Source organism: Acanthaster planci, linkage group LG01, assembly GCF_054643075.1.
Source record: "Acanthaster planci isolate LZ-2023a linkage group LG01, COTS_SCS, whole genome shotgun sequence".
NCBI lineage: Eukaryota > Metazoa > Echinodermata > Asteroidea > Valvatida > Acanthasteridae > Acanthaster > Acanthaster planci.
Genome location: NC_141777.1, coordinates 34,221,390 through 34,246,882, shown reverse-complemented (window position 1 = coordinate 34,246,882; position 25,493 = coordinate 34,221,390). Strand labels below are relative to the sequence as shown.

The window sequence follows — 25,493 nt, the reverse complement described above, 5'->3', positions numbered from 1 at the left end:
TGTTTTTGATCAACATTCCACCATCCTAGTTGTTGGCCACTCCCTATTTCCGTGGGTCAGTCCGACTGACCAAAGAATGAGCGACCTGCTTCACATTTTTACATGTAAATTATACCTGTTACATCAGCAAATAGACACGAGCACCCACTTGGTCATTGTTGAAACTCCAAGTTTATAACAGGTGACAAGGCTGGAACGTGAAACGAAGTGGGTTTACCTTTGCAGCCAGTGCTATATGCAAGATATATACACACGTGGATTTAATAAAATGTAAATTAATATAAGTTGGATGAAATGAAAAGCTGCAAACTGAAATAAATAATTTTACCTCCAGAAATAAATTCGTTACACCTTATAATACAATAATAACGATCATTACAACTCTGAAAGTAAACCTCTGTGCTTACCAAAGATGCTGACAGTACTGATTACAAGACACTGAAAAATGTTACATTAAGATATGAAAACTTGGTGTGTGAAAAATAACCATTAATTGTGTTATGCAATTTCAAAGATATGCACATAACTATCATAATTATTATGTACCACAAATTGCGTCAATTTTTCAAAGATCAGTTGAAGATATCCATTGTAGTTGCTGGAGAAGTCACCCTAGCTTCATTTTTCTTGCTTTAGACCTAGCAGTATTCAAATCTTGGTCAATTTACGTAGAAAACAATTTCGGGGGGTACCAACAAAGCCCAGATATTCTTTTACAAATGATATTTCCTTGTTACTCGGCAAAGCTAATGTTTTTCTGAATTTTTATTTTGTGTTCTCCAAATTTTCCGAAGAATAAACCTTGCCCACTGACTTTTCACACCTGAAAGGCATTCATAAGTGGAGAAACGGTAAAGTTGCCATCAGAATAAAACATCTTACCTTGGCACATCTATTAAAATTGTCACAATGGCGCCACACACGCTTACCGCAGAAGCAGAAATAAACGATGTGACAATGGGTCACTGGTCCTGGTTAAGAAAATTATAATTCAATTTCAAAGCCTCTAAACGTTCTATTTGTCTGTCCTACGTCGGTCGATATTTACGACTAGCCACGGTTTTCGTCTCGTCTTTTGTCAGCAGAACGGTCTTTGGAAGATTCTTAAAATGCGCTTCAAGTTTTGGCGAGATCATTACTCTGCATGAATGTATGTGGTGGAGGGCGCCGCGCCTACAGTTCCCGGAGTGAAGGTTTCTATGTTTCACTTGTGAACGTGATTGAAACATGGAAGCGATCGTACATCCATGAAGAAGTTCGATCAGCACGTCCGAAACGGGCTTAAGGTGTGCCGACTAACCGGTGAAGACTTCTTGGTCTAGCCTGCGCGCAAACGAGACTGAGAAAACCTGCAAATTTCACCAATAGCCTTAATTTTGTATCAGTGACAGTTGCACTGTCCGGTACATGTCACGTTATGGCATCGTTGTCATGCGAAAACAAATATTTACACTAGACAGTAGGCTGCGATCTCGCGCATATCAAACCAATATTCAAATATACACGACTGCTAAATATTCTCGCTTTCCCTGAAACTTTGAAAAATGTAACAAATTGCCACTAGAAATCCGTGTGGCAACGACCACTAGAATTTTCATGTTCAAACTTCAAACTCTATGGGTCCTCCGTCAGTAGTGTAGCTTATAGGCCTAGTCACCTTAGTTTGATGCTTTGCTTTGTACATTTTTGTAATTTATGAAGTGTGAACCAGTGGCGTAGCTAGGATTTTACTGGGGGGAACAAAGGGGCACCAGCTTTCAGTGGTGTGTTTTGGGGAGGGTGTGTTTTTGTTAGCCTTGTTCAATATCCATTCATCCGCTTTTTGCGGGGGGGGGGCACCAGTAATTTGTGGGGGGGGCGTGCTCCCCAGGCCCCCCGTGGCTACACCAATGGTGTGAATAATCTTACGCAGCTAACAGAACAACATATAGTGATACACATCCTGCTGGATACTAAATGAGAGTACAACTCAATTTAAATTTGAAATTAGTCGCACAAATGTTCATTTTGAATAATTAGAGGTAAAATTTTCAATCTTTAATTCTTAAAAATTGCAATGTTCATTTTTATAGGCCTACACACCAGGAGAGAAAATATACCCTCATGCAATTAATCCTAAACTCACTTTTTTCTGAAAGTCTTGTTAAGAATAAGCATAATTGATGTTGAACATTCTTTTCTTTATCCTCTTCATGGATTTGGAGAAGTTTTATTTTTGAAAGGAAAGAGAAAGCACGAGAACATGCCTTACACGCATATATGTACATTGTACTTCACGTAAAACACTGTGATTACGTACTACGCATGCGCTAGAATACCGTTGGGACGCACCGTCGCTTATACGAGCAGTGATTGGCTTTTTGAAAGTCTTTAATTTGACAGCATTTAATTTTCAAGGCCTAAAATACCAACAGTACCTTAGCCTAACGGGTAAACCCTGCTAGTGCTAGGACTATGCATGCGCAAACTCTGGGAAAGCAGGCTCCAGATACAGATCGACTCGGAGGCCAATTAGGCTTAGGACTCGTATCGTTTTCCTCCCTCACAAGGCGCTTGGATATGGACAAGCAGGAATTCATGCTGGGCTGGGAACCTCGAGATCTAAGAGGAGCCCTACGCATGAAAACCAATAGCTACGACTCGTTGAATACTGTGCCCAAACTGCACATAATCTGATTGACTTTTCTCTCTGCTACCAGTAAAGTGTTTTCTGGCTGCAGAAAATTCCACGTTGAAATGAGTACTTTGTAATTAAAATGTATCGCCCTAGAGCTTGCATTACTGCACACAGGGGTTCGGAAATTGAAAATCAAGCTGGCGTATAAGTGAAGGAATACATTTGGGACTACAGACCTGGTAATCACAATCAGCCGTCCAGATTCCTGAAATCATGTGAGTTTCTGTACTTTTTGGTTAAAATTCAGAATCTTGAGTACATTTAAATATCCGTGTATTGCTAATGTCAGCCATGTCTGCTGCCTGTTTGAAAAGGCGGAAGTAACGATAACAAATACCCCTCATTAGCAACATGCCATTTCAACGCGTCTATGTGGTGCTGATTGAAACCATGGAAACCAAGCGCCGTGACTGCACTCGAAAGGATTTATTTCGAGTAATTTGAGGATCGTAATGAGGGTAAAGAAGACAGGAAACATGACAACCAAAGAATATTCAGAGGCTGTGGGGCCATTACCTGCAGTCACTACGAGGTGAAGGCCGCGCCTGAATGAATTACGCATGCGCAGAAAGACCATCCAGTTTCAACTTCATTTTCCCATTTTTTCCACGTTATTATTGCTAGGCGACTTTCCAATGATCATTTTTCCCAACTTCGCACTTACGACTGCGCTGCGAGATTTAGATCATCGGCAACAGGTGCAACTGACGTGCTTGCCGTTATTTCCAGTGACAGGTCCACTTCGTTGACGTGAGCGGCGTGGGCCGAGTCACTCTGCCGTCCGCGTCGTCCTCCGGCGGAGCGGTGGACCTCGCCCGGTGAGCAGCCACAGATTAGACCACAACACCACATGCCCAGGTTGCATGTTCGCATCTTCATCTGGCTATGAGAGGGTCCACTTGGAAGGTTGTTACGCCGTTGTGACTCGCTGACATTGCCACTGTTTTGTTGAATTTCTTTCAGACACTTTTCAAGCTATACCATGAGAATCACGTTTAGATATAATTAGATAGGATTTCGATATAAATAAAAATGTATTGTATAATGTACAAGTCTAGGTTAGTCATAACTATTAAAACAACAGTGTCGAATAAACACCATTTGGTGTCTATGTAATAGGCTGGTCTTAAAGGCTCTATAATTATGAACACGTAGCCATGATCCAGTATGGTACCCAAGAGAGCCTTAGAGGCCTGAACCCGCCCACACCACCACCACCACCCAGGAATTTAATTTTTCTGAGAATTGAAGATACAGTGTACGCCTACCAACGGAGAGGTAGGAGCTTAAGCATCATATTTGACGGGGTAAAATTAAGTAAGTTGCGAAAGCAAACCCCTTCCAACAAAACTCCTGGGTGCGTGACTACCCTGAGAGAGGGCTTCGACCGTTTCAACGGTTTTACAAGATCTTCAAGTTCTCGGACGGATACTACTTGCATAACATGCTAAGTAATAAACTGTGAAAATTGTTAAATGAACCACCTCATTATTACCTTGGCAACTCTTTCTTTCAGTTTGCGATTTTCCTCAGTCATTTCTCTGTTGCTATTCGTACTATCCGGAGAACTACAAGACACACTTTTAACGGTTGATTCCCGCATGGGGTCCTCCATGGGGTTTTTGTGCACAGCAATCACCTATAGGTCAGAAGGAAATGAGTCAAAGGAATGAGTCGTGGAAATCGAACAGCACTACTCTGGTTAGGAAGGAAGATATAACTATGCAGTTACTTCAATTCAATTCGAAAGCAACATTATTCCCATACTTTCACAAATAGGTCAAGTAAAGTATCAAAATGATGATAATAGCGCGTATCTGAAACAACTTACAGGAGTGAACTTTTCAGTTATGGGCTTAGCCCTCACCCAACGTATGTTCATAAACACTTGTCCGAGAGCTTGCAAAAAAAATGACAAGCTTACTCGGGTGGACTTGAACCCACGACCTCCTGCTTACTACGTCTTACTCGACTGCCAAGCTCGTGATAACATTGATCTTGATGTCGTGAAGCATCAACCAGGTAAGTGACAAGTGCTATGATTTTGTTTTGACTCTGATAAAGGTTGGGTTGGATCGAGACATCAGGCCCCCTTCCTGATTTAATTTGTATAATTTATGTCACTATAGCTAGCAAGTACTGTGCAGCAGTTTTTGCATTTTTACTTTCCTGAAACAATTTCTCTTCTTTTAAAACTCATGTACTCTCCTGCTATTACCTTTGGTACAAACACAATAAGAATCGTCAACGTGGTGCAGAAGATCGAGATAGCCGAGTTAAAGATGTACAGCGTCTGCGGGTCTTGGCCCAGGACCAGGTTGATGGCGAGACCCACGATGCATAATATAACAACATTGTAGACGCTTATGCCGATAAGTTTGCTGTCATTTAAGGCTGGGATAGTCACCTGGAGGATAAAGTGGTTAAATACTCTGTGTATGGTACATGATTAAAGTTTACTCCTTACTCTTGTGTTGCATCCTTTCTGCTCCTCCTTTCACCAGGAGTAGTACTTTACCTGTTCTCAGGAAAATAATCTAGATGTTGTGAATAAACAGAGTACGACCGCTAGATCTGACATAAGCCAATCGAAATGCTCTGTCGCGATCGTATACAGTCTTTAGTATTCCAACACTTTGACTTTACGAATGTAATGTACTCTTTATATAAAGAACAAGAGTCGTACCTGACGAGTCTCCCAAGCCAGGAAGGCGCCGAAAACCAGTAGCAGCCCTTTGAGGGAATACAGAGCAATACTCCAATATAGGTAATAATCCCCGGTGCATGTCGTGATGTAGGGAACAAGTATCACTGTTTCATTCTCTGGGTGGAGCTGCGGGGGGGGGGAGAAAGACATTACCAAGGAATAATCGTTCGACCGACAAAGTTCCTTAAAAACTGATTCATAGCTGGAAACCGTGCTGATACGTCCTGATATTTAAGGAGTGTGATAGCAATGTGAAACGCAAATAACATAGAAGACACTGCTCCAGGTGAAAACCATGGCCACCAACTGATGCCGTCATTGTTGCTGTAGTCATCAGACCGATTACTAACTGGTGGCGTGGCAATGAAGGGGGGCTGGGAGCACGTGCCTCCCACACAAATTCCCGATGGCCCCCACTGAAAAAAAGGATGGATGGACATTGAAGAAGGCTAACAAAAATTGCTCCAAAAACCCCATCACTGAAAGCTGGTGCCCCCCCGTAAGATGCTGGTGCCCCCTTTGTGCCCCCTTTGAGCCCCTTCCAGTAAGATCCCAGCTACGCCATTGTTATGAATAGTAGTGGTAATTTGCTTTAATAATACCCAAACCAAATTTAGGATCACATCGTAATAAAATTAGCCTTCAAAATAGGGAAATTGTCTTTGTCTTTAATCAGGTTAACAATGTACTTTGCAGTTGCTTAAACCATTTCCAACCAACTAAAAATCAAAGCCACCACCAGTGAGATGTGTTCAGTTTCGTGCTGCTCTAGAATCCTTATCTGCCGTGCGTCACCCTTACCCTCTCCCGCAGATATTTTCTATCCAGATGCCACGGAAAGATGAGTTGCCATGGTACCAGGATGGCAACATCAATAAGAAGGAAAACACCCACCATGGCAATCAGCTGCCGATCTTGCACAACCTGAGGGCGGAACGTGAGAGAGACCAGAAAACTTTAAAAACTACCACAATACATTTTCTTGTCTTCTTGATCCATTGAGGTGTGGGTTCCTTAACACTATTAGATATTGACTTCAATGACTTGCTTTCATTCTGAACTCTGTTAAGTCACATTTGCATATGTACGTATTTTAGGTGCGTTGCCTTTCACGATGCGTACATGCGTTTTACTTTCGTGGACACAAAAATCGTCTCCCCTAACATGCCATATGTTCGGCCGTCAAAATAGGCCCCGGGAGCGATTTTGATGGATACGCAACGTTCGGCGCAAGTGTCGACGCGCACATGAAAAGGCGCCTTCAGTCGTCCCCAGCATGCATAACCAAGAAAATAATGGCAATCTGTAATTGTACACCACAACAAAGCCCAACCAACTCACCTTTCTCTTGGGCGTTTTCCGTGCAACGACTTTATGGACTCTCCAGGTTTTACTAAACATTGCTCCAAATGCTAAGACGAATCCAACGGCCATAAGCCACACTCTTGTCTAAAGAAAAGGACATCACTAATTCCGTCACCAATTCTTAACTAGCCACCAATAATTGTTTGCCGATTACCATGATATCTGTGCGCGCACGTTTACATCTTTCTGTTTTGGCGAACATCTTTCGGGAACAGTTGTTTAATAATTCTTTGGAACAGTTTTCTAATTACACTGCTTTTTTCTTTTTGAAATTAAAACACAGGGCCTACTTTTCACCGCATAAACCTGTACGGTATCCCGCAAGGAGATGCAAATCATCATTGGTTCTATTCCGTATCTGCCCAAACAATTTTGATTTCACAACTTTTTCAATATTGGAGGATTCCTTGCTCATATACCGTCTGACTGTCGACAAAGGCAGCCAAATAATAAACAGAAACAAAAAAAATCACCGATAAAAATAAAGAATTCTGAAGTATTATAAACAATATGCACTTACATAACAAAAAAACACGAGATATTCTTCAGCCACCAAATTCATATCAATTCCAAACAGAACAACGGAAGTATAGACGATGACTGTGCCGATCAGGATAATATTATTAAGATTCGGGCTTGACATCCGAACGATTCTGAAAAATAGGAAAACAGTTTCAAATACGACAACAGTTGATACTCTTCTAGGTCTACATCAAAACACAAATAGCCAGTGCTGGGAGTGCTAAATTGATGCCAAGCAACTTTGCAATAAGGTGTTCAGATAGGCCTATGTAAACTGTGAAATTCTAACCCAACTCCCAAAGCGTAATCTCTTTAGAACAAGTACCCTAAGCTCGCCAGCAATGCAAACCGATCGCTGGTTAACCAGTTCTCACCCAGCAAGAAACAAGTTAGTTAATTAACCAACCATCGTGTTTTTCAGCTTTTTAAGCCAGTCACTCAACTGCCGGAGGGACATTCCGAGAAATAAGCCTTTTCGAATTAAATTTAAATAAAATATGGTAAACTGAGTTCTTTAAATTCACAAAAAATTCACCTTGCGATTCGTTTGCTTAGTTACATAGGAGACGCCTTGCACCAATACACTGTTCCCAATGGATAAGAAGGGCACAAAGGAACCAGTCCAAAAAAGATGGTGGTCGCTACGCAAAAGATTGCCCGAATCACGGGGATAGCAACAGTGTTTTTAGTCGGGGGAATTCAAATTGTTATGTTAATGTGCAATCGGATAACCCAATGTACGGGATTTTATTCAAATTTAATTCGCAAATTTTTGTGAACATTCGTTTGAACGACCAGGTGTGATTTAGAACATTATTTTTATTTTCATCAGGGGGCGTGCTTTTTCTATTAAGCATTTTCATGGGTTCGCAGGAAGTGATAGTGGCGAGGTAGGCCTTCGACGGTGTGGCATTTCCCGTTAGCCTCGCACCGCGGTAATACCTCTTAAAGTTCATTCTGAATAGATGCTAGATTTTCTCCTTGTTTTGTTATGTCGCACTAGTGTTCCTTCGTTTTGAACGGCCTTAAACCGTAGCGACGTGAGAACGTTATTGTTGCCCAATAAGAAACTATGCACGATAGGCTCCGCCCAACTTTAGTAGTTCGCTTTCTTATACATCGTAAATATTCATGTTTGTTCTGAGAGCTGTTCTAGAGGCATGCACGTGGTAAATTCCCCACCATTAGGCTTGGGTGCGTAATAGCTTCAGGAGTGTGTACAATGAGTTTGGATCAGGGTGCGAAAAAGAGTGTCTTTTGAATACTGCTTATGAAGTGTGGCTTTTCAAACGACCCTGCTTATTTTCATTGAAGAAAAGGCAAAAGTTTCATATTGAAGGAGTGCAAGGTGTATCACCAAAACAAAGAATCTCCAAAAAACCCCACAAACACCAACAATAGCCATTTCAACAGAAGACGTGTGTTTTTCGAAGCGACTGTGGTGATATTTCAAAAATCTTTCCAACCATGTTGTGTAAAATGAAATAATTGCTTTGTGATAATAAATGTACAGTATTCCGACGTTTTCATCTTATTCAAAGGCAGTTATTTGTTTTCTACAACCAATTCGAACTGATGAACCAACGTGACAATGTCATAAGTTCATTTACTAGCCGTGCACATCTCTACGCGGGTTGGTGTGATGGCCCATTGTTGCGTACGTGTATATACGAGCATGATGAGGATGGGTCGTAGAGTTCTGTGGTGTATCCGACCAATAGATGTAGGTCAGAAGACCAGAATATTGTTTCATTATATAAACCATGTTCAAATGGGATTCGGCTAGGACATAGAAAGCAACGTCTGATGATATTCAGGCTTGGTGTTCATAGTCAAATGAGATTTGGTTGGGCCACAGAAATCAACGTCTGATGACATTCAGCCTTGGTGTTCATAGTCAAATGAGATTTGGTTGGACCATAGAAAGCAACATCTGATGATTTTCAGGCTTAGTGTTCAAGTCAAATGAGATCTGATTTTGCCATACAAAGCACCGTCTAATAATTTTCAGGCTGGTGCTTGCAATCAAATGAGATCGGGACATAGGAAGCACAGGCGTGGTGTGCAAGTAGATACTAGATATCAGGGTCTTCAAACCAGGTAATTGTTACCAGCAATAAAGTTGAAATGCATATGATGCAAGATATGTGGAAAGGGGGACCCCTCTATTGTGCGTTCTTTTGTGTTGATGGAATCTTTGGAATTCCTTGTACAAAAAGGAGAACCGCTAAAGTTTGGTGGAGCCTATCGTGAACAGTTTCTTTTGGGGCGACAATAACGCTCTCACGTTGCTACGGTTCAACGAAGGAAAACGACTGCGACGGCGACCTTCAAAGACCCTTCAGCGGCACCAACAACAAAAGGTGATCTACAAGAAATCCTTTCAGCGGTTGCGTGAGTGACGAAACGCTCGACAAAACCTGGTCTGAAGTCACACCGTAACAAGCGAAAGCGGAAAGCATATGCAGCAAGGTATGAGACGGAGAGAACTCCCCTGCTTTGTGTTGGTCATTGTCTCGCAGGAATATGGGGATTTTCTTTCAGACATCTTGGGGGGATGTGTTAAGTAACAATAGTCTGGAATGTGTATAGGGATTGGACATGTTGGGGGGGTACCCCTCGGTCTCATTCCTTGCTGGGTATAGCGGAAAGGGTTCCACACACCATATGATGGGCGATATGCGGCAAGGGGGACCCCCCCCCATTGCGTCTTCTTTTGTGTTAATGGAATCTTTGGAATTCCTTTCAGATTTCCGAGGGAGGGGGTGCAGTAGGCACAACAGCCTTAGGGTATACAGCTTGCACATCACATGGGGGGTCCCCCTTTACCGCATATCGTGCAGGGTATCCCACACATGGGCTTTACACGTACTTGCAATGACCCCCCGTGCACAAACCGTGGTCCGGATAATCCAAATGTTTTCTGAGTAAGTGCTCCAATATTTGTTGGGAAAACAGTTTTTTCTGCATTACGGGACTCTTCCCACAAGAGCTTTACACTCTGCGCACGTTCGATCATGGACGATTTGTCGACCACTGGTCGAGTTTATTAGGTGCAATGTATATTTTCTGCATACATTACCCGACAAAATCGACCACTGGTTGAATTTGTCGACAATCGAACTTGCCCCTGGTTGAGAAGATAAAGGACAGCACACAGACGAAATGGCGAAGGGATCGCTGCAAAAACCGTGGTGTTAAAATCAACACTTTTTAATATTATCAGATGACCACCCCATAGGGTGTTACTTTAACACCGCTGGTGTTACTTTGCACACTTATAAGTGTTACAATGCATTGGAGGGTATTAAAAGTAACATCAAATAACACCAAATTTTTAACACCAGTGAAAAGTGTTGGTGTAGTCCTCTGATAACACCAGGGGGTTAAATTTGACACCCGAGTTTTAGCAGTGAAGAAATCAGAGACTGGCCCAATTTAGTCAGTGATTCCTTAGTTTATTAGTTTCAAGGAGATGATGAATAAATCACTTTAAAGGAGATAATCGATTTTAAAAAGTTGGATGTGGAGTTTTTATCGCCTTCTTTCAAAACCTCATTGTGCAGATTACGATGAGCAAGTTTGGCCAGTTGCCTCACCCCGTGCCACATATGGAGCAAGATATGGGTCGGAGGACACCCTCACCACCACCGCCACATTTGTGTTTATTGTTTGATTGGAATCTCAGGTATTCTTTATTAGGGGGATGTGCATAGGGATTGGACATGTAAGGGGGTACCCCTCCGTCCCACATCTTGCTGGGTATAATGTGCCCGAATACACTAACAGAACCCATGTCGAAGGTGTACTACTTTGACCTTTTTTGGCTGAATGTGTTTATTATGGAAAACGGGTTACAGCAGAAAGCGTGCTCTCACTCTTCAACTTACCTCAGAGAACGGTAGCGAAGATTGAAAATAAGAAAGACTACGGACAGCAGAATTCCAATACCGGCCAAGGAAGACAGGCCGAGAAACACAGCAAAACTGACGCCTACGTATGTTTCTATTCGGTGAATCTGAATAACTGGTGTCCTATCAAGTGGCACTTCCCCATCTGTTAAGTATGGAAATAAAGATGAAAGATATTGAAACTAAATTCGTCTGATGTTCCACCTAATAGAATAAAATTGCATTGTCGTATTTAAGTTCCCTACAGCAAATCCAATAAGCTAAACGAAATACATGTACATAGATGGAGAGGGTATTCTTTAGCGCAGAACCTCGCAAATAATGTTTAAGCATCCACGACGCACAACCATACGGGACGTATTACCGCCACACGCATACAATTTTTTTTTACGTAGGCCTTTATGAGAGTTAGTTTCACGTACGTATATAAAGCTAACAGGCAGTTACTATCACGTTCGTACGGAACGTGAAACTAAATTTATATGTATATTTTCACGTACGTACTTGAAAGTTTCTACATATGTACCTGAAACTAAAACTGTCATGTACGAACGTGAAAGTATCGTGTGTACGTACGTGAAAGTTCTCATGTACGTACGAGAAACGTGAAAGTTCTCACGTACGTACGAGAAAGAAAAAATATATGTGTGTGGCGGTAATACGTTTCTGTACGATCATGCAATGATATAAGTAATATTGTTGGAATATACCTTTTCCAGCGATGTCACGATCGTGCTGGACCTATGGTGTGTTGTGTTGGTAATCTACCTATTCAAGATACACTAGTCTAGTCGAGCATGCAGCATTTGCACGTGTGCTTGCACGTGGTTGAAGCTGTCCGTAGGAATGCATACGATCACCGTGGCCAAGGCGGTCCACACGTGGTGGTATTGTATACATTTAGTCACGCGGACGAAAAAGATCTATTATGATTTTGTACCTGGCCACAGAAGGTCGGATGTAAGTCTCAACACATCACTTGCTGTGTCGTATTCCCCTACGACCGCCTCAATATATTCTATTTGGGTAAAGAACAAAATGTTCACGAGAATTTATTGACAAGAAATCTAAAGCATTTGGAAGACAGTATAGCTATGTGCATTCAAGAATGAACCAGTTAAAGTTGCGCATGATGAACATTTGGCCTACAAATCTCTGTATTAAGTCGATTCAATATAGTATGCCTCCAAGAGTTTGCAACGCGTTGACCAATCACAATGCGCTAAATCTGTCGACCCAGTGCGCATTTGGAAGGGGTCGACAGATTTCGCGCGTTGTGATTGGCCAACGCAATGTAAACTCTTGGAGGCGCACTATTATGAATAGCCCGTATTCGGCCGTTTTCCAATACTCGCCTTCGGCTCCGTAAGGCTTCAGCAGTATTTTTTTACTACCTGACTTTGGCGTTATAAGCGCAATATTAAGTCTTATATTGCCACGAAACATTAAATAAGATGCAAAAACATTACAGTACTTCAGTTTAATTTAAACGCTTCAGGCCCACATCGGGGATGGGTTTTGGAAACGAAGCCTGAGACGGAGACAAAGTTGAGTATTGGAAAACAGCCTTAATATCTTTGTAACAGTGTTTCCCATGAACAAGCAAGGTTCATCCATTGATCTCCATTTTAATGGGTTCATCCATCCAACCATGACCTTTTATATCGCGCACGAAATGCAAAGTTGTGTATGGTAGGCTCATTATAAGTTTAATTGATGCGACTTTATCTGCTGGTAAAAATTATGACTGCATTAATTTTTACTCATCTCTTTTCAAGCAATTTTCAACTCAACAATTCCCAGACTTTTCTTCCGCTAAAGATATTGGTCACTGAGAATACATGTATTAAGTGCAATCTGAGTTAACAGAAGGATTTCATCGAATTAACCAAACCCTAGGAGGGCATATTTGATAAACAAGAAATTGAATATACCGCGAAACTGCAGATTGAAGATGCAAAACTGATTTGGACTTGGATTGACCCCCGAGAGTCTTATGAACAAAACCACTCACCAAGCAAGGTAACCCATTACCCTTAGGTCTGCACCGAGTTCACGGGAGAACATTGGAATTACTGCAAATCGTGTATTGCAAAGTGGTCCCGCACATGAAGGGACTGTCTCACATTCAAGAAGACTCCAATAATTTTGTTCCATTAAAGAGGCGGGTAATTCTATACCCTCTCCCTGCCTGAGAGAGCGCATTTAAATCCCGATGGAAATATTAGACAACGTTCACTGGCAACCCAGACAAGTCAAACTACAATTAAGTAAAAACTGAAGAACTCACCAGCTTCATCTTCGCAAATAAACGGAAGTAAAAGGTTGCAGTGGACTTGAACAATTCTGGGAACATCATCAGATATTTCCAGTGCTGAGCATGTTGAATTTGTTGAGTTGGAGACCATATTAACCATCCTAAAATAAAAAAGGATGTTTTCTGATGTGAGCGATGATGGAATAAGTTGGCCCATACTGCCAAAGCTAAGCCAAATTATCTTCTTTTTGGTGTCATTTTACATGTAAGTCGATAAGAGTCTTATTTTTCACCCACCCACCATCCCATCATGGTTGCTAATGTTTTTCGTTTGCATATCAGAAAAAAAACCAAAACATCGTGGGAAAAATGTCAACGAAAGCCCCCTCAGCTTTGGGAAGGCAGGAGATACATGCATCAGTTAATCTTTGACCATGGACTAACACGCAAAAGGGCTTTAATGGGTATATCAAAACAGCAGTGTCGAGGATATATCGTGTGATAATAGAGATCATTCCATTCTGGAAAGCACTGCTACAAAATGTCAGCGTGTGTACCACTTTGTGTCATTGGTCGTCTTGTTGGCCACTAACGACTTCAGTGTTCGCATGAGAAAGTCGATCTCGGTGTGATTGTCGGTGTCCACCGACGCCAACTGACTTTCGTCGTTGGCACGACAATGTGTCGCAGCTTCCTCGCTGCTCGCTGAGTCGCTGACAAACATATAACATCTACCGTCATGCTTAATCCAATTCGGCCAGCAATCAACTGTCGAGATTGAGGAACGGGAACAAAAAGCATAAAATGAATGCGTCTAATTCGAGTAGATCAATTCTCAATCAGTATTTAAGAACTAAAAGTAAATTGCATAAAAAAGACAGAACTACTTTTTCCCTGTTTATCATATTCTTGATAACATCCCTGCCACGTCCAGAAATTCAATAACACTATAATGCCCTTTCGTTGTAAAAGTGCCAACGAGGCTGTAATGGCATGTACCTCTTAGTTGTTCTATCTGTGTAACTGAGATTCGATCAGCTCCCAGAAAGCTGACAGGACCCTGCCACAAACAGAAGATGGGGTTAATCATTGATGAAAATTTTCAAGAGAAAGGAAAATTGCAGGGGTAATGGAATGACATTTCTAAACCAATGAGGTAATTTAGTCAACGTCTGAACCGGGTCCGCATGACAGCGTTTACAGTCGTCATTGTTAAGCCGCGTACAAACTTGCTTGGAAATAGAACTACAAGACATCGGCTAAATTCATAAACGTTTCACAATCATTTAACAAAATACTTTCATTTAACTTCAAGCTATAATATATGATATTTTTAAATTGTAATAGAGGTTCTGAGTCCGACTGAAGGATGGAGTTGAATGGGTTTAGCCTTTACAATATGTAGAGTGGCGTAAATCTCGGGGGATGGGGGTGGTGATTTGAAAGAACGTATTGTTTGTTAGCTTCAGGGAAGCCTTCAAGTCACTAATGTTTATATATGAGGAGACAAGCAATACGTTTTCCGATACGACACAACCAACCGTCTACTCAAATTCAATGAACTATTCGGCATCCTTTTAGGGCTGATTGCACTGAAAATTGTACTTCTTTCAACATTGAAAATCGTCTTCAATTTCCAGACAACTGACGGCGCTGTTGCTATTCTGGGAAGATGCTGTTAGGTTTTATGTTCAAGAGGTGAACCCCAAAATTTGCTTGCTGAAAATGTTTGTACGGAATACTGGCATGCACCAATACAATAAAAAGTCACCGAAGTGCCGATAATTCCCGCGACATTTGGTGCTGACAAATTTATATGGTGCAACGACATTGTACAAAGGAGACTAAATGCCATGAGAGTTATACAGCTTTTCTAAGTTTTTGAATTCTATTTGGGGCTGAAAAGTTTACACTTTGCAATAGCCTAAACAATCAGTCATAAACAGTATCCTTCAATATCCTAAAATGTAGTCAACTGTCAATCTTTAGCAATACTATCGTGCGAAATATTTTCACTGTTTGATAAAACTGACAATATAAAAGGAAGCTAAGAGTAGAACTATATAAGGAAGCTGCACTGTCTACTTTGGGAATGGAAGTGTCCTTGTGTTGTGTACGCCTTTAATGTTTATCCTATGTGACAATGCAGGACTGAAGTATTGGTCTGTCTGTCGCCTGCACTACATTGTTACAGATTTCTTTCCAGGTTTATCCCATGAAATTTTTTGACAGCGTGCAATGTTAGGTTTACACACCTGCTAATGAAATTTAAATATCCTTAAGTAATAATTATATATTTTGACTGCGACGAACGATTAATTAAAAATTAGAAGACCGACTTTGGAATAGAGCTGACGAGAGCCACCCGTCATTACTTACAAAACAGTTAACATGTTATTTTAGATGTCTAACTTCTTTCCTTGTTGTAGATGTTAATGGAACATATGAGAAACAAGTTCAATGAAAAAGAATGCATCATTATCTTTCTCTATTGAATTTACAGACAAGTAACAACATGCACTGTCATTAAGTTTTACACCACTTTGTTGCGAAAACCTCCCTCTGCGGTTAAACACCCGTTCACATCCCTCAGCATTTTTTAGTCATCGAGCCAGTGACTGCTACTGTTAGTGTTCGTCCTGAGTAACCGGCTGTTGCTTTGGCTACTTAGGTTCATTTTTTTTTCAATTGAAATAAACAGACCTACTTTTTGTATGCATTAAAAAAAGGTGGAACTGGTTCGTTGAATGTTAATCGTTAAACTAGAAAATCAGTTGCATTTCCCGTACATTATCACTTAAAACGTGTAATTTCCCGGTATTGTTGAAAAATAGGAATTTAGGTTGACATGTAAACTTTACAAACAGCCGACAAAACAAACACAGGGTCTCAGTCCACATCTAATCTAAAGCACTGACTACATTTCGCGGTCGTGGTTACTTAAATCGAGACATACCGAGGTACCGTAGAACTTTGTCCCGTGTAACGAATCGAAGAACACCTTACTCATCTCGTTGTCATCATAGGTAAAGTCTTCCAGACGACGTGAGCTTCCGTCAGAAAAATTCTTCGTCTTCAAAATCTGACGAAAAATTCAATATCGTTTCTGAAGTGAATTGAGGCATATGTACAGAGATCCGCCAATGTTCCGAATGTCATTGATGACTTTTCATATTTGTTCATCAGATTGGAAAATAGGTTGGGTGCCCCCTTCAAAAAAATCTGGAGGTGTTTCTTACATCTGTACAATCACACATGTTTCCGTTACGTACCTACTGTGGGCATTCCTTTTTTTTTCGTGCAGTTAAGAAAACTCAGTGAAAATACTCATTTTTCTTCAACCAGGAACAAGAACTTTGGCTGTTTTTTGTACAAGGTTTCCTTGACTATTCCTCTTCCTTTTACGACCCCGACCCCAAAATGCCTCTAAACCCCTTTTCCAGAAAGGGGGAAACCTTGTGTGGACATGTGCAAGTCCACACAACGCCATCGTACCATGCATTATGTGGACTTCTTTTGTGCACAGGTCCATACAATGACACGCCTGTACACTGTGTAGCACCCAAGAGTGAAACCAACCATTTTGGGGGAGGAGTTTGAGGGATTTTTTTGTGAAGAGGCAAATGTTATAATGATTGTTTTTACATGTAACCATTCTGACGGATGGTGCTAAATTCTTCTTACTATGATGAAAAATCCTTGTTTCGCTGGAGCGGAAAAAAACGGTCCCCGTTTGTGCTTCCACACCCCCCCTCGATTCACCACAAGGGCCACACCCACTGATGGTGGGCGTTTTATCCCACCATTGCACAAAATAACGTTTGTAAATTTTTCTTCACAATGTCTGAGATCCTGCTGAAGGTATGACTCCAATCGAATTGTTTACTTGTTGTTAAGTTTCAATAAGGCATTTTATGGATAATTCACTACACCGATTCATTGATTCACTTGACCTCGGAACATCTCGCAGAGGAAACAGCAGGTGGCCAGTCCGTCATTTTTTTTTCAATTTTTAAGAGGCTTGTTCTTTTTCAATTTCTTCGGCTGTCAACTGGTTATTTAAATACCTCCGATTTCAGATGGGGAATACCGCACTCTTACATTTGAGTATGGGGGCCTTTTCGTACAAATCCTGGACCTGCCACTGCGCACATTCAAAATATCCAGCTCAAAAATACAGTCTTGCGTAACTTGCAGTAAGTATTGAACAGTAGCGATGTTTCCTTCGAGGAAATGTTAGGATTGAGTTGACGATAAGTGCCATGACCTTGGAAAAGACCGGGTACAAGATAACGGGCTGTTTTGTCTTCGATTGTGTTTCCTATTTATTTGTGTATTTCTACTGGTAGGCGTTGATTAATGAATTTTACTGCTTTACTCATGTTCATACACGTGAGGTTGTTCACCAGAAACAGGTCCTCTTGTTCGTTTTTCAAGTTCAATGAACCATTGTTTCTTTATCTGAGAATGCCACCCAAGCTGTGTCGAGCGTCAAACTCTTTGTCATCCAGCAGAAAAGGACATTGTTAATTCTGTTTTAGTGACTCAGGTTTTTCAGTTATATTTATAGTTTTTCCAATTTTTCCTCATAATTTCACGCATTCATATCCTCTTAAATTTCACTGATTAAGTGAGAATGTAGGTCTTTCAGCTACTGGGACGTCGAGAACCTTGTTTGTTTAGCGACCTGCGATGAATTTGACTTTTGCGTTATTCCTCCACTTTTTGTTTGGAGTCCACATCATGGACCAAGTGGGTAACTTGATAGCTTTTATACTCGTTCTCCCTATGGACAGACAGTTTCATTGTCAGACCTTGAACCATGTCTTAATTTTTAACCAATCAACATTCTGTTGATAACTCACCTCTGCCGATTCATTCAGTGCCAGTGCAAGTGCCCAGGCTGCATCGTAGGCGAAACTGGCAATGCCGTTGTAGTTGTACAGACTGTTTTCCGGCAAAGTTAGCCTCCTTCGAAGCTCAAGATCGAATTCTAATGGTGTCTGCGGAAAAAAGTTCAAATAACCAATCCAAATCTTAAAATATGAGTTTCTTAAAGATTCAACGCACTCAATATTTCTTAGAATTAGAATTTTGTTTTTGTCTTAACTCTTCTTGTACATTATGAAAACAGTTTGGAGTTAAGTGAAATGTAAAGTACACTGTTAATATTTGTATATGCAAAATTTACCAAGTTTTTCCAGACAAGTGATGGCGCTGTTAGTGTGACGTAAATGCAGGAAGACATTATCCAGTTCGTATGCGTTCATGTACAAAGTTTGAACCCAGAATTTGATCTTGGGAAAACACTTCTGAGAAAAGGTCGCTGGCTTATCATCATTTACTTATACAACAATAAATTTCCAAAGGAAATGGAAATTTGCGATGGCGAAGTATAAAATTCTAGCAGTTTTTGGGCACAAATCAATACAATATTAAGGTTCAGTGCCTCCAATAAGCCTTTTGCGAGTTAATAGAAATTGGAATAAAATCTGGTACACTGAGTTCTTTAAAATCACGTGAACATAGCAACTTCAATTCTCCATACTAAAACCACTGTTGCTATACCTCGGGATTCGAAGCAAGCTTTTGCTTAGTTACATAAGTGACAAAACCCAAAAGGCCCCAAGATACAGATAAAAATAGCAAAAGCAAACTTGAAAATGAGGTTAATTATTGCATAAAGGTGTAATTTCCAGGCTTTTAGTGAAATGTTTCTTTCACACAGTAGTCCCTTTAATGTTTTAAGAAGGGCCATCGAATAAAATGATTTTGCTCCTGTTAAAATAAGGGCCTATGTGAATAGTGGACTTATTAGTAGGGAGTGCTGGTTATTTTGTAGTGTTTGTTTCTGGGAATCGGTGGTGTTTACGGAACTTTGGCGTCCTTTGTGTCATTAACCCTAACACTCCTCAGTCCTCCAACAGGCGAAGGATTGAGGAGGGTTAGGGTTAATGGAGCTAGCGTGCAGCATTCACTACGGCTGAAATAAGTGACTTATAGTCATGCATACTAGTCTACTTCTCGCACTGGTTACGGTAAGTTTTCTCCAGTTTAGTTTCAATCATATGTAGCTTGCACTGAGGTAGAGGAAATCAAAACAATTCGATTCTTACAATTCCGGCCACAGTGACGGTGTCATCTTTCCCCAGTAATGTGCTCTCGAAACCAATATAATGCGACTTTTCCACGGCGCGTTTGACCTCAGCTGTCGTGCACTTCTTTACCGTCGGATCGTCAAGTTTCCACCATCTGGAACTCCACCAGCCGAGATTAAACCACACATAGCCAGGACCAATCATACCCTGCCTCGCAGCCTTGTCATTAACAAGTTGATGAGAAAAATGACGATTTATATGTAGAATGTATAACTTACACAATAACTGCCCACTGCCGAAAATTACCATCTACATGCATGTATGCTCATTTAAAGTCGTTTTTTTATGGAGAATGTGTTCGCGTTATGCTACTGTGACGCATTTCGTGGAGCGCAATAAATCAGGCCCATTTTTAGCAAGTCACAAAATTGTGATCTCTTTTTGTTTCAGGCACTGGCTAGGTCTAATATCTCGGCTCACTTCGACAAAAAAACTCGCAATGAACCTGAATTTCGTCAAGAAAGTTCTACTAGTAGCAAAAGGGTCTGGCATGGTTAATCCTATACATGGAGTTGAATGTAACCAAGTTAGTCCACCTGGCATGACACCCTATAATCACGAAGAGTTTTCACTGTGATCATAATGAGAAACGGCATCGCACCCAATGCTACATCGTTGTAAACCTATATGGTGTGCTGCAGCATCGTGCCCTTCTAGCAATAGCCACAGAATGGACAGAGCGCTCGCGCTAATCTTACATACCTAGTGTGGACTTGTGAACAAAAGATGTCCAAGCGAGGCAGGAAAAGAAGACGTTCTGGGGACTTACACACGTCCACAGGACGTTTCCGCTTCTCTGAAAAAGAGGTTTAGGGGCATTTCGGGGTACGGAGTCAAGGAAGAGGAATAGTCCAAGAAACCTTGTACAAAAAGCCAGCTGAAAATCGTGTTCCCAGTTCGATTATTCTTAACTCCACGAAAAAAAAGAATGTCCACACTAGGTATGTAAGGTGTGTGCGTATATACACTAATAGCCTACATTTGCACTGCTGCGTATGATTAGCGGGTGCATACAAAGATCGCACTGATAATTTTCTGAAGGCTATCAGCAATATTGACAAAATGACAGACAGCCTGCCCCATTAGATGATCGAAATTGGGGTCTTCGTGAATACCATGCAAATTTGATACTCGGAGGCAATACACGAATCCCACAGTTACGTACCTCACACATGACTCGTCGTGCCTTGCTCTCATACATGTTGACAATAATAATACGTGCATCGAGAGCCTGTAGGAAAATGCAATTATTAACCCTCAGAAACATGAAAGCTATGCACCTTATTGACTTCGACATTGATATACCAAGCTAAATCTGAACCACACCAAATCTTCTAACAGTGCATCCTCGGAAGTAGGCCTACTCCCTGCGTTGGAGTTGGAGTTGCCACATCAAAAAAAATACATTCCAAAATAAGGACTCTTTTCTGTCCTTGCTTGGGCGGCATATGAACCAATTGTAGACCTGTTCAAACTGTATCACCTGCCATCTGGAATAATTTGAACTTTGCACTTTTCAAACGGCACTGATGTAGAATGCCTATTATTTAAATAAAACTGTGATCCATGTAAATATTGGCAAGATTTCAGTCCAAGACTCCGAATGAAACACGCAGTGTCCATAGATTTCCATCTTTTCCTTTGAAATGCACTTGATTCTTTCTTCAATTTCACTTTGCATAAGAACAACCTGCCACGAATTAAAGCGATTCAGAGACTGGAGGTCGAAGTACCACCCCACCAAAATAGCATTGTTAATATACTTTTGTGATTTACGCCCAAGTTGACATTTCTAAAAGTAAATTGGCATAAATAACAATCCTATGGAGAGATGTAGCATCAGAGACTTGTCACGAATTTGGAAACATCAACTCAGGTGTCTTATTACAGGTTTCTCATTCTGTTGTCAGAAAAAAAATTAATTTTGTAGCCTATGCAAGCGTTTTTGCTTACACGCTGCTAATTTTCGATAGTTCTTAATCATTTCATTTCATTCGACAGACCTCTCTCATACTGCCTATGATGGGGGGGGGGCAACGTTAGTTGAAATACCACCACGGGTTGGTGCCATGAAGGTTTCGCTCGACACTAACATTATGCCCCCATCAATTTTTTGCTTCTTCGGTGACAGCCAGCCGTGGCTGGCCAACCAATGTGGGTAAAAATACGACAGTGACAGAAAAGAGGGAGGAAATTTTGTTGAATGACATTCAAAGTCGTTTGTAAACACATCCAAACCAGAAAGTGTATATTTTTCAGGGGAATAGCACTTAATCGTCATTTAACTTGGCACACCTAGATTTGTTGAGATTTCTATTATCAATTATTATTTTCCGTTTATTATTATTTTATTCAACGCTTCAAGTATTAGAATAATTTCATGTTTAATTCATAGACAAAAATAAGCAAAAGAATCATCCTGTCTTTTGTTGATAGTTTTAAAGGCGTGCCTCTTATTGGTTAGAAACATGTGCAAACAAAAACTCAATAGAATGTTCTTTCAATAAAAAGATGATCGTAGATTTCGTTCATATTTGCGCTGAAAAAATGACTCTAAGGTTAAATTGGTTGGCAATCAATTTTGTTTTACCAAACGGCACTGCAGTAGACCCTCCTTCGTGGGCAGTTTAATCATAGTGGAGGTACTGGCAGGCTTCAAAATGGGAAACTATTATCAACTCATGAGCCTTTCATAATTAAGTGACATGAGCCAAGGACGATGAATTTTGAAGCTAGACACGAAAGAAGCAGCAGTGTTTGTGTTGTCAACCTCAGCTGCTGCAACCAAGCAACATCTCATCTCAGTGCGATACCACTGCTATGCTTTTAGTTATTCATCATCTTTGGAGGTAAATTGAGTTTCGCAGTAAAGTTGACTGACGTACACCGCCATTAGAATACATCAATTTTTTATTCATTTTCTGAGTACAGAAGACACCAGCGTGGGTGGACAGCGCAGTGCTAAGATAAGTTGATAACATTTTGCTTTCAAAAATGTATTTTACAAAGAGGTTTTCGCATGCAGAAGAAACCGCCGTACACTGTAAAAACTCGGCTGTTAAAATCAACACTTTTGGGTGTTATCAGATGACCACACCATAGGGTGTTACTTTAACACTGATAATGTTACTTTGCACACCTATAAGTGTTACAGTGCACTAGAAGGTGTTACAAGTACGACCAAATAACACTAAAATTTTAACACCAGTGGAAAGTGTTGGTGTAGTCTTCTGATAACACCGCGGGTATTAAATTTAACACCCCAGTTTTTGTAGTGTATACTCGCTCAAAAGAAAAGAATGTTTTGTCAAAGGCAGTCACTCTTCTTACTCTATTTTGACAAAATTTGGAAAGCAGTAAAAGACTTGGCTTTCAACTGACGCCGGCCAATGATAAGTTTCTAGCGGTGCTGCGCTTCCGACTCCCGTCAAAATTTGGGGGCAAATATTGGATTTTTTTAACGAAAACCTCATGCCTTATGAAGTCTAGAATATCAAGTCCCTCCAAACTGCTCCATAATTACATCATTACTATTCACATGAACTGCGTGACACACCACCAACATCTCGGGCACAGTGTAATTGTGGTTCTATCCGTATGCAGGTACATGTATAATGCGGTAGCAAGATCTGATCTGCCTCACTAATCCAGCGTATTCGTTTTATAAAACGTGCATCCCTTACAACAGAAAGCTCCAGTTCAAAATTGACAGCTTTTTATATAATGCGATTTGAGTCTTCATATGAACGAAAACACTGTCTGCTGTCCACATAATTCCATACTTCCGGAACAAAACAATGCATTGTTCACGTTGTGCAACCAACTTACCTTGAGATTGGCAACCTGGTTGGTGGGATCCTCATCAAATGACTCCGAGGAAATCAAAGTGATATTGTCTGCCTTCAACAGATTGATCATATCATCGATGGCCTACAGATGAAGGAGAGATTGCTATACATTCTCTATTGAAGAGAATTTCTTAAAAGGTATTTGTGGACAAAAGTCGACCTCCAGGAGACTGAAGAGCGAGCAAATAGTAGGAAATCATAAATGCGTGCAAAAGCGACATTTACTCACATCGGTGATTTCGTTTAATGCATTTGGTAAAATGCATGAACAGTATGCAATGCGATATAGAAAACATATATAAAGGTTTAATATAGTTAAGTATATAGAAATACCTCAAAATAATTAGGAATCCAGCGCTCTTATAAAAACATGTTTTAAATTTATATGTGATAATTCGGTAACTTTTATTAAGTCTTTTATTGAAACATCTACTGAATCACATTTAAAGTAATATCAATCAATATCTAAGGATTTTTTTCCATGGTAAAAGGCTCCGGAGAATAGAAACCAATAATACGCCCACTCCTTTTAGCAGATAACACTTTTAGCAACGAAATATTACTCATTGTTCATTTGATACAGGTTTCCATTTCATGGATGGTTTCCAGCACTTATAATGGAGTTTTCCCCTTCCAACGCACATTTCAGCGCAAAGTAACAGGCCAACAAAAGAAGACAGCCAAAAATTGGAGCAAATTGCAGTGAAGGGAAGGGGGAGGTAATTCGTACAATTAGGAACATAGCATACACAGACATAATGAAGGTCATGTTTTTAGAATCTCTCTGAGCGATAGCAAAATCCTTGATTTTTCTTTGAATTTTTCAAACGCGCTGGAATAGACGTGGCATTGACTTTACCAGGCGGCTGTTACTGAAATAGCGGTCTCCCTTTTGTGACGTCAGTGGTGTAAATTTAGAGAAATTAAGGGCATGGGGAGAGGGGGAATTTTAGGGGGGATGACTCGCCCAGCCATGGAAATTTGAAAAGTGGGAGGGATGACACCATATGACACTTTACGGGGGCGATGTTCATGATACAGATGTACATGTACATCTGTAATATTATTCCGTTCATGAAGAATATAACATCAGAACGGCATATTTATCGGGATTGTTTGGATAGTTCTCCCTTTTCGAGTGCTACTGAATATACGTTCTGTTTGTTGGGAAGTCCGAAACATTCTCCTGCACATTCTGCTTTATTTTTTTGTCTCCACGAAAATATGGGTTGACTTGCCATTTTAGGGTAGAAACTTCACCTACGTGTTTCGAACTATTCACCTACCAAAGAAAAGAGATCTTGATTCTCGTGAATGGTGGCTACCCTCTGCCAGCCGAACTCCTTGATAAGGCGTATACGGGCCCGGTTGAGCATTGGGTCGGGCATGTACGTACGGTAGAAATATGGAAACACCACCCTGTTGGAGAGCGCAGAGGACGCAGCGGAGTAGGACATCTGCAAGCACAGGGTAGACAGAGGACATTGGGCGTCTGTGAGTTCGTCATGTGGAATTTATCAGAAATATCAGATGTCTTGTCAAATAAAAAGCCCATGAGTCATCATCTTGCACGTATCAAATCGCGAATGTTTTCCTTACAGTTCTGAGGAACTCGGCACTATACAACTCGGCGTTTTCTGCCAATCAAATTCCACTTCTTCCGGGGATTTTTCCTTGGTTTTTCTACCGTTTGTTTGAGTTTACACAGGGAGAGACAAAATGGCATTGCTTTCTTAAAATGTTTGCCCTGCAATGTCTGTGTGTGCACTTGATGACAATTGAAGAATGTAACCGTTCATGTAGACATGTTCAGTGTCCATACATTAGATTGGGAAGACCGAATGTCACGGAATAGCGACGAGCATAAGAACTACAGATTTGACGTGTATTTCGGGACAGAAGTAACAAATAGTAATCCCCACACCAATTTTACAATCTACGCGGCCAAAGGAAACGTGGAATGTTTCTTTCCCTGTAAGGTATACTTTTCAAACATGCATTTTTTTCCCTTGGGTTAATCATATACGAGCTGAATCAAATGAAATTTC

General features: G+C 40.8%; 1 protein-coding gene across 2 annotated transcripts in view; it reads right to left on the bottom strand.

The window, feature by feature from the left end:
- Positions 1-152: 152 nt before the first annotated feature.
- The window catches only part of LOC110979603 (gamma-aminobutyric acid type B receptor subunit 2-like), a 47,620-nt gene continuing 22,279 nt past the window's right edge, over positions 153-25,493 (bottom strand). For both annotated transcript variants that reach the window (XM_087136476.1, XM_022235569.2), the window contains exons 3-20: positions 24,732-24,902; positions 23,426-23,527; positions 20,763-20,828; positions 19,556-19,756; positions 18,305-18,442; positions 16,396-16,521; positions 14,439-14,499; positions 13,997-14,207; positions 13,473-13,600; positions 12,123-12,200; positions 11,162-11,327; positions 7,270-7,402; positions 6,726-6,833; positions 6,186-6,308; positions 5,364-5,510; positions 4,896-5,084; positions 4,173-4,316; positions 153-3,652 (exon numbers count right to left, since the gene is read on the bottom strand). In XM_087136476.1, the coding sequence (XP_086992602.1) occupies positions 3,338-3,652; positions 4,173-4,316; positions 4,896-5,084; positions 5,364-5,510; positions 6,186-6,308; positions 6,726-6,833; positions 7,270-7,402; positions 11,162-11,327; positions 12,123-12,200; positions 13,473-13,600; positions 13,997-14,207; positions 14,439-14,499; positions 16,396-16,521; positions 18,305-18,442; positions 19,556-19,756; positions 20,763-20,828; positions 23,426-23,527; positions 24,732-24,902 (2,607 nt within the window). In that variant the 3' untranslated portion in view covers positions 153-3,337. The remainder of the gene's footprint in view (positions 3,653-4,172; positions 4,317-4,895; positions 5,085-5,363; positions 5,511-6,185; positions 6,309-6,725; positions 6,834-7,269; positions 7,403-11,161; positions 11,328-12,122; positions 12,201-13,472; positions 13,601-13,996; positions 14,208-14,438; positions 14,500-16,395; positions 16,522-18,304; positions 18,443-19,555; positions 19,757-20,762; positions 20,829-23,425; positions 23,528-24,731; positions 24,903-25,493) is intronic.